This window comes from Pogonomyrmex barbatus, unplaced genomic scaffold, assembly GCF_055798465.1.
Source record: "Pogonomyrmex barbatus isolate J1 unplaced genomic scaffold, ASM5579846v1 scaffold11, whole genome shotgun sequence".
Lineage (NCBI taxonomy): Eukaryota > Metazoa > Arthropoda > Insecta > Hymenoptera > Formicidae > Pogonomyrmex > Pogonomyrmex barbatus.
In genome coordinates this window covers 3,655,664-3,670,207 of record NW_028297107.1, presented here as the reverse complement: position 1 = coordinate 3,670,207, position 14,544 = coordinate 3,655,664, and the positions used below count along the sequence as shown (strand labels likewise).

Sequence of the window (14,544 nt, the reverse complement as noted above, 5' to 3'; positions counted from 1 at the left end):
GGGGAGCTCGGATCCTCGGTTTTAAACAGAGAAAAAGAGAGAGAGAGAGAGAGAGAGAGAGAGAGAGAGAGAGAGAGAGAGAGAGAGAGCCTTCCGAACGAGAAGGAATATCCTCTCGCGTTTAAATGGAGTCGCGACGAGGGGAATGAAAAACCGGTGAAAAAGTGGAAAAGATACGTTGGTGCAACTCGAGGGACGAGGATAGAAAAGCGAGTCGCACGGTGACATTCGCGGAATATTACTCGAAATAGAGCGCAATGTTAATATTCCGCTTTATATCGAACTGGAGAGACAAAGTGAAAAAGTTTTCCCCGGTGGAACGTAAGAGGCACCGTTTCATCCTCCCTTTCGGAGAGATTCCGCCTTTCTTTATCGAGGCTCGTCTCGCCGACGGAGAGAGGGAAGGAACGAAGACGTCGGGAGACGGCGATACAGTAATTAATGTTATGATGAGGCAGGATTAATAAAGCGTTATTGCTCGTGAAACCTTCGGATCGAAAATATTTAGCGACTTGATTTCGATTTCTCGTTTTTTATTATATTGTATTAAAGTACGAAATAATATCCTTCTTGCTCGTTCACAGTACGTTATAAATTTTAATTTTAGAAATTCCCACGAGGTATTCTTCTCATATCTTAAGTTTTATGAAATCCCTTTATAAATTCGTTATCGATATTTTCCTTTTAAACAAGAAAGGGGATATATATATATATATATAATCAATTCCTTTTAATCTTTAAGAACAGCGTATCTAAAAAAGATATTATTTTAATGCAAAAGTAACAAGATACTTTACAGGAAATGCATACATTTATCAGCGCGTTTAGACTTCTCTGAAATTTTAATATAATTTATCGATTTGAGCAGCCGAGTCGCTTAAATCGCTTAAAAGCACCGATACGATTGTTACCATTACTGTTTGCTGCGGCACGAGTGGAATAAGCGCGATAATAATATTTAACGTGGGTCGTGTCGGCGATTCGTTTATTCCGAGTGCGCGATCTATCCGAGGAATTCGGCGGAACGGCCGTCTTCGCGTAATTTATAACGTGTCGTTGCGAATGAGGAAAGTTAAGCGGTCGGCCGCGTCGTATCTCCGAGTTGGAAATGCCTCCGAGGTCTTTAAAAGTCCCGTAAACTTCATTAAGAAATTCGGCGCCCCGGGGCACGAGCGCATCCGTTCTCGCTATATAATATACGAAAGTCCGGCGCGACGGAAAAAGAACTTTTAAATTTAGTTGGCTTAACTGACTCCACCCGGCAGTTTAAATGAAATTACATGATTTCGGAACGGGACGAGAGACTTAACGACTTGCCACTCCCCCGGCGGCTCGCTCATAAACGTAACGTCCCGGTTGATATACATCGAAACGAGCCGGATTTCCCCAGATGAACTAGAAAAGTTGGCCCACCACCGACCGTCATTAAGTCGGCCCTGTTAACTAACTCGTAACATCTTTATCCGTCCGACGGATGATGACGGAATCGATAAAAGTCACTTAGCATGCTGCGAATTATTCAAATCGAGCTGAAGTAAAATTAAGAGTAATGAATTAAGATAAATCGAGAGGCGCAGACATTCCTCATTATTTAATTCATTTACTTCATTTCGTCAGAATCAGGAAACTATTTTATTACTTCTTACAGAGTTATTTCGAAGGAGGTACAATATTCTTTTCCTCGAGGACATGTAGTGTACTCGTACATGCTGTACGAGAACAGTCTTCGAATAAATGTATCATTATTTTTCGACAAAAGGAAAAATCCTCTTACAGTTCCAATTAGAAACAATTCCATGTGAAGAACAAGATTCTAAAATATAATAAAATGAACTGTTTGAATGGATTGATTTGTGATTACATAAATTTTTGATTAATTCGAAATCGGTTCCATCTTAGCAATGTATAAATATAATTCTTCTTCATAATTAATATTATTTATTTTAATAAAATTAATTTCAGATAATTTCATTTATAATTCTATAATTTCAAAGTTTTTATGTATATATGAAAGAGCTCTTTAATTAATAAATTACATGCGAAATTAATAATGTGCAAAAGAATTTATGAATATTTCAAACGAACGATACCGCCCGTATTTCATCCTCATAATCAAAAGCGCCCGATGATATCCAGAACGTGTCGTGTGTTTTCCACAGTTGACAATGTTTCCGTCATATCGATTGCTCGTCGCAACCTGTAATTCGATTTATGCTGTCCGAGAGCATTACTTGTTCGCCGACAAAGCGGACGCGCCGCGGTGCAGCTGCGAAAAGAGTGAGAAACGAAACGGCAGCCTCGACGAGGTGCTCGTGTAATCAAGGAAACGATCAAATTATAGCTGCTTGCGAAAGGCTGATTGCTCGCCCGCGGGGAAATTACCCTTTCTTCGTTCGGCGGCTCGGACCTTTAATTGGCACTCGTAATTAAGCATTTCCTTTTCCGTTCGCCCCGATACGCGACATGATTGTTCCGGAACGGCGCGTACACGAAAAACACAACGCAAGACAGAAATAAGGCAAGGCAACGCTGCTCGACGTCCACTTAAAAGTGAATGATCGTATGGGACTTGGATCGATTGCCTAAATCATCATGTCACGCTGAATTTATAGCCAAGTGCAGTCCGCACAAAACGTCTAGTCTTATCTCGAATCTCTCGTAAATCCACCGGACTTATTTTATTTACTTGCGCAAATCTTGTTATATCAACTTGTTACTGCAGCAAATAGGAAGGAAAATAAAAATATACCTATTAACAAATTAATACATATCGGTTTAAAAAACTTTATATTGTGAAAAGTGTGTCTATTTCAGCACATCTTCAACACATTTCATATTTTGAATAATCGGATAATAATAAGGGCAAAATATATATCTGTAATCTGTTATTTCTCCGAATGATCGAATTTCTCGAATGATCGCCGCCCATTTGCCGCAAAGGAGAGCCTGTAGATGTTGATTAGGTAGTGCGATGGGACGTCTATTTTCGGCAGCATGAATTACCGAATTAACAGTCCGGCCTAAGTACATCCTCGTCTAATTAGCTGTCGTTGCGCGCGTCGCGTTGTCGTGTAAACATCCGAACACGCTTGTGTCGAACGAAGCGTGTTGCGACGATTAACGGCCTCGGATTGAATTCCGCCCTGTTCACAGGGATTCTCGGAAAGGACACGAACCAACCTTGGATAGCCGCGGGATACGGCAAGGGCCATAATTATGGATCGCGTAAGCAATACCGAAAGGGGCCGCGTATCGATAACGGGAGGCACGAAAGCAATTTCACGGCCGTCAGCAAGCTGTAGTCCTAAGGCGGGTCAACTATCGGGCGGAAATGCATCTGATCGAAGGGAAATCCTAGATTTCCCTCGAGGACTTCTTCGAGAAGCGCCGATAGTCGGACTGACCGGTGCCTCGCGAGTATCTTCACCTCCGCTGCTTTCATGTCGCACCACATATCGCATTCCAATACGCGAATTCAATTTGAACCCGATAGTTTGCTTTGCCGCTTGGGAATGACTTGTTTTCAAAGCAGATATTTAAAGTCGATAAACGCCCGTAGCAAGGAATAATGATAATCATGATAAATGTATTCGACGCGTTTTTAGTTTGCGATATGAAATAGCGAGATTTTTGTTTTACCGATCCATAGATCCATGCAAAAAGATATTAGATGTTATTTATTGAGAATTTGATTCTAATCACAATTTTCGAAGCACGAAGAGGGAACGTAAATCGGGCGCGTTTATTATTTCGTTCAAAATTGAACGTACCTGAGAAAATGATATGACCATGCAGCGCGAGAAGAAAAAGAGTAGATCTGCGAACTTATTTGCCGCTCGTTAAATTTCTACTCGTCAGTTTGAATTACGTGATACATCAAAGCTTGAGTGAGTACTGAAAATCAACGTTACCAGAGTTTTCAGTAAATACAGTAAATTCGCGCCGTCCTATGTGCTTGCGTTGCCTCAATATTGAAGGATTGGAGCTCTTACCCTTTCGTGGAGAACTGTTTGGAAATGCTCACGGGAAATTGTCAAATGCGATGTTGTTCCGTAGCCGGGCAGCTATCATGGCATACTTATGGCGTATCATGCAATATATTCTGAACCGCAGACACAACGTATATCAGGAACTACAGTCCGTTTGTCTATTACATGACTTCTGTACATTTGCGTATGTCGGAAAGTGTACCGCGTGCAAATTAAATGTATATGCGATATGAATACACTTATTGTACAGTCTTGTCCACCATTGTAAATATTACATTGTAAACCGACCTAATGATATTTTGTAATATAATAATAATATAATGTTTTGTAATAATATTTAATTGCGAAAAAATATTATGCGCTGTATTATTAAACATTGCGCATCAATGTTAATTTAATTAATTATTATAAATGTTTTTGTTCTCTTTAGATAATTTGTTGAATTATTTAATACAGTATGCTTTTAAATTTATTTAGAGTTGGCGGATGATAGCAATCGTGTATCACTTAAGTATAAAATATAGTATATATTTATAGAGAGACTGTTTTGCGTTAAAGCACAGGAATAGTTTATTTCCAAAATCATTTTTCAATATCTAAATAACATAAAAGCACACAGAATAAAGCTGAATAATTAAACAAGCGTAATGACTGCTTTGTATCATAATATTCATTTTCACACTCTAGTAATTTTTTGTTTTAAAATTTTTAAGAGATTGCAAAACAACTTATTATTAGATTGCGGTATCATGAAAGATTTGAAGATTGATTTTATATCTACATAGAAAAATTATCTGTAACAAATATCATTATTATTATACATTACACATTATCGTACTGTTATATCGTGATAAATCGAATTATATGTTATCTATTGTTCAAGAATACGAATCAGCAATCTATATGTACGTAATTGAACAATAAAAGGAAGACAATAGTCAAGTGAGACTTTCGATTTTTTCACCGAATACGAATCACGATTCGTTTCGAGCCGGAAAACTTATAAACTTTTACGACAGTAGAATTTTTTAAAGCTAGTTTGATTTTTCTATCTAAGCATTGACTAAGCACTACAAAATTTTAAATTTTCTTTTATAGAGATAATATAGATATTATATATCTATATATCTCATATTTATGAGATAAATGAACTGATTTACATCGAGATAAAAAATTAGATTGGTGATAAAGCAGAAAGGCGCAAATATGTATGACACAAAAATCTGTAACTTTAAATCATTGTACACATTTGTTATATTCGTTGTTAAACAGAAATATATTGCAATATATTTGTTTGACAAATCGATAAATAAATATCTGTATTGGGACAATTAAATTCATGGAAATAATTGTTCCATAACTCACTCTCTCTCTCTCTATCTCTCTCTCTCTCGTGTTCATAATTTTAATACGTATTAATAGATTCTATTGAAACAATTAAATTTACGGAGGAATTTCTGTCGTATGGACATGTCCCTAATTTCATTATTATGTATAAAATTAATATTACATGTAACACGTAAGCGAGAATATTTCCAGCGAGTTTCGAGATTGTCAAGATGCAAATAGTTAAAGATTAACGATAACATCGCAAATAAATGGACGAAAACCGGCGGAAGGACAATGACAGGATGAAGCGAGGACATCGAGATCGTCGATACCAAAGGAAAGTTCGAGAAACAGGAACATTCTCACCACCTTGAGCCGGTGGCCGAATAGTGCACTCTCATGTCAAGCTGCCGCATTCATAAATTGGTTAGAACTTAGTGGGACCAATGAGAAGCGCTATCCAATTAGTCCTTCAACTCAATGATAAACTATGCTAAGTTAACGCGAGACGCAAACAATAATGTAAGAGATACACAATCATTAAAAATATACTAGAAATTACAATCATACAATTATTGTTAACGTTTCAATTATTTAGATATAAATCATAAAACTTTTATAATAATTTTGTAACTAAGTAAAAAATTAAACATTGACATGGGAAAATATAATCTAGCAATTTTTTAAAAATATCGTTAATGTCTTGCGTGTTAATATCTTGCGATGTGACGTGATCTAAATCCACATGGTTTCAACTTAGGAACATTTATTATTACAATCAATTGATGCTGTTCTTTGACGAAATAAACTTTTTCTTTTCATCTTACGTTTCTTTTCTTTACCTTGTCTTGATTTTTTTTTTAAATATAGAAAATATATTTAAATTATAGAAATACTTTTTTTTTAAATTTTTTAAATATTTTATTAAAAATATAAAACTACGTCATTATATTAAATAAATATTCAGAGATTCAAGATTATAAAACTTTAACTTGAACATGAAGAGGGTAAATATTTGACGGATGACACTTGCATATCTCAGTTTGCGTACAGATATTTATCTTTCCTCAGTGGACAACCCGACAGCGCTGTTTCGCAATATGTTCACAAACGGGGAATTTTTTCGCAATTTATTTCGCAGAATTATTTGCAGAATCTGTTTCGCAGAATTATTTGCAGAATCTGTTTTGCAGATTTTCTCTGAAAAATACAGATAGAATTATAGATTTTCACATGGACATTCATATTTACTTCCTTTCCAGCTATCCAATACGCGGAAGCATATCTGATTGATACGTTATCATAATTCATTATTACGAACCATCGTAATGTCAGTAGCTTGCTAGATAATACAGCGATAGTATGAAGAACAGCCTCAACTTAGTCGGTTTTATGAGCTTCAATTTTTTGCGTAATTACAAAATATTAAGTGCATCTCTACGTCCGTAATTAGTAGATTTCACGATGAGCTTAAAAGATAGGGATACCATCGAGGAGGTATATATAGCTATAATAAACAATTTTTAATAAATCTTATTAAAAGTGTTAAGAAATTATCGTTAATATCGTTCGTGATATTTGATTTAGATTTAATATATACGAAAAGACATTTTTAAATGTCACGCTCGAGTTTAGTAAAGATTATCGTTTCAATTTAAATAATAAAGAAAGCAAGATTTTATCACCTCTTTTACCTCCTTTCATATTACGCAATACATTAATTGCTAAGTTTAAACTTTTTATTTGTAGTCGTCGGTTTTTTTTTTTATACACTAAGCTGGTATTTTTAGGACGATCTAACGTTCAGAATAGAGAACGACATTTTGATCGGAAAGGAAGTAGCGATTCACAAGGATTGCACGAATGTCGGTGCGTTGGTGTTGGAGAAGATGCGAAGCCGACCGGAATTCGTCGCGCAAGTAAGTAAGGCACAGTCGACTTCCGCGGGAAGATGTCGGTGGAGGAGGCATTGCCAAATCGATTTCAACGTAAATTTCGCCACGATTTATCACTTAACTCTCCTTCGTTTGATCATGAATCCGTGCGCGTAGGTGGAGGCGGTTACCGGCGCGGAGACCACTTTTGCAGAAATGACGGAGAAAAGCGTGAAATGCGCGCTTTGGTTGAGAGAGCAGGCCGTTCAACCGGGCGACATAATCGGCATTTGCACTCACAATCACTTGGAATCATACGTACCGCTGCTGGCGGCACTCTACGTCGGCGCCATTAGCAATCCGTGGGACAACGAACTTTCCCCAAGTACGTTACTCTCGTACTTGCTTTCCCAGCTTGTTTCCGCTTTTTTCCTATGCCGCGAGCATTGGAAAAAAACCGCCGAAACGAAATCTGATTTCCGCGCGTCGAGAGTAAAACCTGTCCTTGCACGACATTTCGTTTCTCCATCTTCTTTTTTTTTCCTCGTCTCTTCTTCTCTTCTTTTAATCGACACATTATTGCATCGTGAAAGAAGAAATTCATCGCGGAGTGCTCGGATCTGCCTTTATCTGCAAACAAAACTAAAATCGTTGCAATCAAATGCAATTAATTCACGGAAATTCGGCAGCATCGTTGAGTTTCTTGCACGCGGAGGATAATGAATCATGAATATTTCCTCTCTTTTAGCAACCGCGCGTTACTTCCTCTCGCTGACGAGACCGAGAATAGTATTTGTGGACGCCCCCTCGGCCGAGTGCTTGGCGCAGGTCGTCAAAGAAGACGATCTAAACACCAGGCTGGTGGTGTTTGGTGAACTGGCGGGATTCGAGGGCGCGTCTCTGATGAGTGTGCTGCGTTCTCAGGACGCCGCGGGGATCGATAGATTCGAATGCGCGAGGCTGACCAGCCCCGATCAGGTCGCGACGATCGTTTGCTCGTCGGGCACGAGCGGCCTTCCGAAGGGCACCGAGATCAGCCACGCGTCCATGATCAATTACATGGCTCACGTCAAGATCCATGACCTTAAAGGACACGTGTCCATGTGGACACCTTCCATGCGCTGGTACTGCGGTCTATTCATCATTATCAAGGCTATTCTTGATTGCTCGAAGAGAGTCATAATTCCGGACTGCGACAACGACGAGGAGATGTGTCGCTTCATCGAGAAGTACGAGGCGAGTGACGACAGGCCGATAAATATTTTACTTTCGTTCGTTAAATAAACGCACGTCAATAATAAAGAAGAGAAATTTTATCTCTCTAATAACGCGTACAGACAGTCGCAACAAGTTAATAAATAATCATTAGATATTATATATTCGTGAATAACAGCGATTTCGCGCGTACTTTCAGCGAGTCACCGTTCAATAGCGTATATCTGTTATTTAAAACATTTTACAAAGCATCCTTTCGACGACGCCGTTGCGCGAATCGGCGCGGAAATTAATCACACGTTTATGTGCGATAGAGATAAAATTTAATATCTGGCAATACCACCTGATTTTATTATGCGCTTTTTACACGCGCATTTTTATACGGATTTGTTTTTACACGCACTTTCATCGCTGTTTTCATGCAGGGCTTGCGGATTCTTGCGGATATTTCGCGCGATATCATCCACGTGCGGTTGCATTAATTTATGTTAATTTATGTCGCGTGGCGAATTTGCTAAAGGATAACACGGAGCTTGAATTGAGGCGCATCTACAAACGGGCGTGATAGTTGTACCGCGTGATTTATCGCCTCGTGCAGGTATAATACCGCGAGAGCGTTCGCGAGTTTAACGGCGTCGTTTTGCATTCAGGTATCCTGGTTTAGATGCGATTCCTGCTTCCCCATTCGACTGGTAAAGTTCGACATATTAAGCAAGTACCGACTACCAACATTGAAAATCCTTTTGTTTGGCGGCGCGCATTTCCGGGGAGAGTTGCAGCAGACTCTGGTGAAACTTTTGCCGCATACCAGTGTCATACTGAGCTACGGTGGGTCGCGAGAGAGGACAAGAATATCGTTATCGCTTCTGTCCTCGCCATCTCGTTTTGAAAATATCGATTGATAATTTATATATATATATATAAAATGCAAGATGCTTCTATTTGAAATAATACGTATTGAACGTGTAACGCAAGATGGATTAATTTTTGCACAAACCTGCAGGAATGACAGATTACGGTGGATTATGCGCCCGTCAGACGAGACGCAGTAAACCAGGCAGTTGTGGATTTGTGTGTGAAACAGGACGGTTGAAAGTGGTCGATCCCGACACGGGAAAGATCTTGGGGGTCAACAAAACCGGAGAAATATGGGCCAAATCGTCATACATGATGAATGGATATTACAACAATCCCGAGGCTACAAAGAACGCTCTCGATTCGGACGGTAAATATAAAATATTTCGACAGGGGCCATTGCGTTTGCAGAGGAAATATAGATATTTTAATTAAGATCTGCAATTAATGTGTATAATAAAAAAATCTATAAAATTTCAGAGTTATTATAGTTTTTTTTTAAACCATTATATTCTAAAATCAATTAATAATAGTTATTTTCATTATTATCAATATAGTAGATGTTGTTTGAAAAATTAATCAAAATATCAAAAAGACTCGTGAAGTTTCAATATGGACGTGACGCTAATTTTAGGATGGTTGCATACTGGCGATCTTGGTTATTACGACGACGACGGTGAAATCTTTCTCGTTGATAGAATATCAGAATTCATCAACTACAGAGCCATCAAGATATCGCCTGCGGAAATCGAAGCCTTGATTCAACAACATCCCGCAGTCCTCGAAGTCGCGGTGGTGGCAGTGCCACATGCCGTCGAAGAGGAACACGCTATGGCTTTTATCGCCAAAGTGCCTGGCAAAGAAGTAATTATATCCTAATATCAATATTGGATATTAAATATTTAAATATTTGTCAATTATTTTTATTAAATAAATTTGGGATATTAATGTGAGATCTTTCCATGTGAGATCTTTAACATTTGCAGGAATGTTTGCATTTTTCAATGTTAAAAAAATTATTTCTATTCTCCTAAATTATTCTGCATCAAGCTACTCGCTAAAGTGATATGTTAAATATTCTGATAGTTTCAGAAAATATATCTTTTTGTTTGATTTTCACAAGGTCGTCGGATATTTTAAGTATAATATTTAGAATAATTCATACACTTTACTTTCGGCCATTCAGTTCATTTTTCTTTTTACAGAGATTAGTCTTATACAAATCTTGCATGTTTATTTTATCAAAAAGAGGATTGATTTGCTTCTGCGCGCGCAGCTTCAATTTACTGCAGGCCCTAAGTTTCACTGTCTTGTCCTACATACGTTACATTACAATTCCTCACGTAAATTTCAGACGACGGAGCTCGACATAACCGACTTGGTGAAGCGGAACATGCCGTGGTACTGCAGATTGCATGCGGGAGTTAAATTCATGCAAAGGCTTCCTCGCACGGCCACGGGGAAGATCGCTAAGAAGGAGCTCAAGCAGATCGCTAAAAGCTACGCGACGAATTAAAATGTTTATTTCAATTGTTTATTTCACATATTTATGTAACATATATATATTGTTCTATTAATCGTTTCGTAGTAGTAGTAGTTATGCTTCTTCAGTATTCCATTTATTTAAAAATTCTTAATCTTTCTACACAACGTTCTACAGTATATAACATAATAATATGCAATGTAGTGCATAATGTAAAAATTCTCTCTATGTACATCTCTTGTTTTTAATAAATTAATTTAATGGCACCAATGTGTTATAGAGAATCACACTTTATCAAATTTATAGAGCGAAGTATCGTTTTATCGCGTACTCGTGGCTCATGCGTATTTGTTAGGTGATTATCGATGAAATATGATATTACGAGTTAGTGTTCTGATACTTTAGGATCGCTACACATAGATTTATGATAAACCAATTAATAAAGCAATATCGGATAAACGATTTCAATAGAAATAAACGATTGCCTATAGGAGATATAAATTGACTGCTATTCATCATATATTGTAAGCATATAAAACGCTATCGACAAATAAGGATAATTAAAATAGAATAAAACTTGAAAAATTTCTGCCGCTCGTTCTTCTTCTGTTCGTTATCGCAAAGCACAACTGAACACCATAAAGCGTGTAGGAAATACCGTCGGATAAAATATCGTTACGATCTTACACAGTTCGAAGTAATGGAAATCTTTGTGGAAATGTTAGAACGAAACCCAAGAGATTTTTCCGAACGTCTTGCTCGTCTATTTCGCTTGTCATTGTTGGAAGCGGATTTTTCCGTCGCAGGACATTCATGTTATGTCATCCCTATTGCGTACGTCTGAGTACCACGATGTAGCTCGGTACATGCATTAAAAAGAGAAATTCAAGCGAATCAAGAATAGTTCCGTGCGCAGTAAAATACGTTCGTTCCGATTGCTTCGAATGTAGAGAGAAGAATAAAATAAAATAAAAGGTAAATTTCCTTATTCGACAAAGACGTAATGGTGTAAACATAACATGACGTAATAGTGTAAACATATACAGCATACAGCTTGATAATACAGCTTGATTATATCAACAATTACTTGCAAGATACATAATATAAAGCTACAAGGCACAAAAGTTAAGGAAATGATATTTATTATTATATTTTACAGATTTATAAACATTGGTAGTTAAAACTTATGTTAAAGTTGTTCTCGATAATTCATTTTCGTATTTGTTAAATTAATATCAGTTGCAATACAATCAAAACCAAAAGCAATATGCAAACGCCTTTAACTCTCGTGTCGAAAATAATCAAAAGAGAAGTGCACTTGAAGAACGTAAAATAGCGGTTGTCCCGATTATACTTCCGGTAATCGCCTTCAAATGTAAAGTGCGCAAAACTGTAGCAAAATTTTAATATTGGCTTCGCAGCGTGTTTAGTCCGGCCACACTCTTTCCGCTCGATAAGAAAAAACTCAATTAAGTGTTTGTAAGTAGCAAACATGCAAGACTCAAGCAAAGAAGCGCGTCGAGATAATTTCGTTCTCTCGCGCAGTCAGCTAGCCTTAAAATCAAAGTGATTTAGTACACCGTGACGTGTCTAGATTAAATAAATTGGATTTAATTAAGTTATTGAGACGAACTAAAACGACCATAAAATAAGCTTTACGTCACCAGTGATTGAAAGCAGGTTAATTACAAATATCGGTTGTCGAAGAAATGCAACGTTTTTTCACGTGAAGAAATCGCACTATGGTCGATCTTCTTTAAGATAAATTTATCGTTTGCAAGTGACGGCTAAAGAATTGATGGAGCCGACGCAGGGAAATCGGAAGGGCTTTTGCAAACTTCGCGAGAACATTAAATTCTTTGAGACACTGTCGCGAACTACTAACACGTATAAAAAAACTATCACGTATAAAAAAAAAATTGATAAGATTGAAACAGCTTGCTGAAAATTCACTGACGAATGCAACGATCGTGTAAAGACTATTACTATTAATTTTTTATGAGACTATATTATTATATTTAACACTATGCAAAATGTTTAATTTGTTCGTATGTTAGTTAACATTAATATTTATGATTAACATGTGCAATGGCAAATACGTGTGACATTCAGTCTAATTAAAATTATCCCTTTTATTATTATCGGAGATGTCTTATTCGGGGGAAAAAAAAAGAAATGCAACAATTAAAAGTGAAGAAATCGATAAAAAAATCGATGGAGAATCAAAAGAGAAAGCAATCTCAAGTGTAACAAATATGACATTTCACAACGTTTCCAGAAGAGATTACGTTTATTCGTATAGGGGACTATTACGAAATTAACTCTTTATAAAGAGTACAGTTTTTATAAAGGAAATCCTCATTGGAAATTTACTGACGTTATCGTGAATAATTATCGTGAGTATGCACAGCGAATCTCTGTCGACGATGACAAAAGTAACAGTATCAGCGATAAAATGAGAGATAGTGAAGAATAGAGATAATGAAAAAATACCTTTCAAGAAATAGACTATTCATACATCATAAGTATTTTATAAATAGAAAGATTAATAGCGCATATTAATAACTCTTAATTGAAATTTCTACATCTAATTTATTCATTCCTAAATTAACTATTATAATTTCATGCCATGTCAATACAAAATTAGTATAAGAGGGCTGTATTGAAATATTGCATGACAAAATTTTGTCATGCAAATTGAAATTTTTTTCTCTGTCGCTGGCGTAAAGAATAATAATACTAACACTATCATATTAGTCTTTGGCGTCAACATACATCCACATTTAGTTGATTAGGCAAGTCCCATTTGAACTGTTGAATAAAGCAGGCATAATTTGTTCTTCCTTAATTTTGTTCTGCACTATTTGCGTTTGTGTTCTCTTTTATTATCAACTTTGTTCCACCTGTTTGATCTGTATTTTTATCAAGTTTATTCCATTTTGAGCCAAGGCCAATATAAAAGGAGAAAAAGAAGAGGTTGGTCAGACAATTGCGTAGTGTTATATCGTCGTAGTATCGTAACACGTTAAGGTAAGAAGGTAAGACGAATAAGACAGTATTTTCTCTCTTAATAATAATAATAATAATAATAATAATATATAATATATATATATATATTATTTAGATGTTTTTTTGATAACTTTAGCAGATTGATCATACGATTATACAAAATTAATTATAATAATATACAGAGTGTTTGATTCCTAATCGCACACCACTTGTGTAGAGTCAAACTGAGCAGAAAAGTCTTCTATCATTTTGCGATTTTCATAATTAGTAACAAGTTGTTAATTATTAAAGATAGAGCGCGTATCTGTCCGGACCAATGCAAACGCGCGGCGAGGTGCAATCGTCCAACGTGTTCGCAGTTGATAGGGCGAGATATTTAGATGTGAACAAATAACAGTCTATAATAATGTCTACAAAATAACAGAACATCTGCTTATTGTGCACATCTTCAAAATTCCACTTTCATCGCGCTCTTATCATGGACACTGTGTTGGACAATAGCACTTCGTCGCGCTTGTATGTATGTATTGGACTGATGAGCCGGGCGGATACGCACTCATTCTAACGATCTTTATTTGCGAAAGATCGCAAAATGATAAAGAATTTGAATCTGAAACATTTTTATCAAAAATGTTTTGTTTTCAAGATATTCGACCGTTTCCACAATTTTGATACACTTTGTATATAATTGTATGATCGTTTGATATAATATATATTATTATAAGTTACTTTGTATCACGATATAATCAAATTGCTAAAGTTAACAAAAGAAAAAACATTTTAATAATAA

At 36.5% G+C, this 14,544-nt stretch overlaps 1 protein-coding gene across 1 annotated transcript; it reads left to right on the top strand.

The window, feature by feature from the left end:
• The first annotated feature begins 6,656 nt into the window (after positions 1–6,656).
• On the top strand, positions 6,657–11,011 carry LOC105422320 (luciferin 4-monooxygenase-like). The gene is made up of 8 exons (XM_011631657.3): positions 6,657–6,815; positions 7,109–7,237; positions 7,370–7,577; positions 7,941–8,428; positions 9,058–9,235; positions 9,411–9,632; positions 9,897–10,126; positions 10,617–11,011. The coding sequence occupies exons 1-8, from the start codon at positions 6,783–6,785 to the stop codon at positions 10,776–10,778; spliced, it is 1,650 nt and encodes a 549-aa protein (XP_011629959.2). The 5' UTR covers positions 6,657–6,782; the 3' UTR covers positions 10,779–11,011.
• Positions 11,012–14,544: the final 3,533 nt, after the last annotated feature.

Coding starts and splice junctions, on each gene's coding strand:
- LOC105422320 (XM_011631657.3), top strand. CDS start 6,783: ATGAGCTTAAAAGATAGGGATACCATCGAGGAG. Junction 7,238..7,369: donor GACCGGAATTCGTCGCGCAA/GTAAGTAAGGCA, acceptor CCGTGCGCGTAG/GTGGAGGCGGTTACCGGCGC. Junction 9,236..9,410: donor CAGTGTCATACTGAGCTACG/GTGGGTCGCGAG, acceptor ACAAACCTGCAG/GAATGACAGATTACGGTGGA.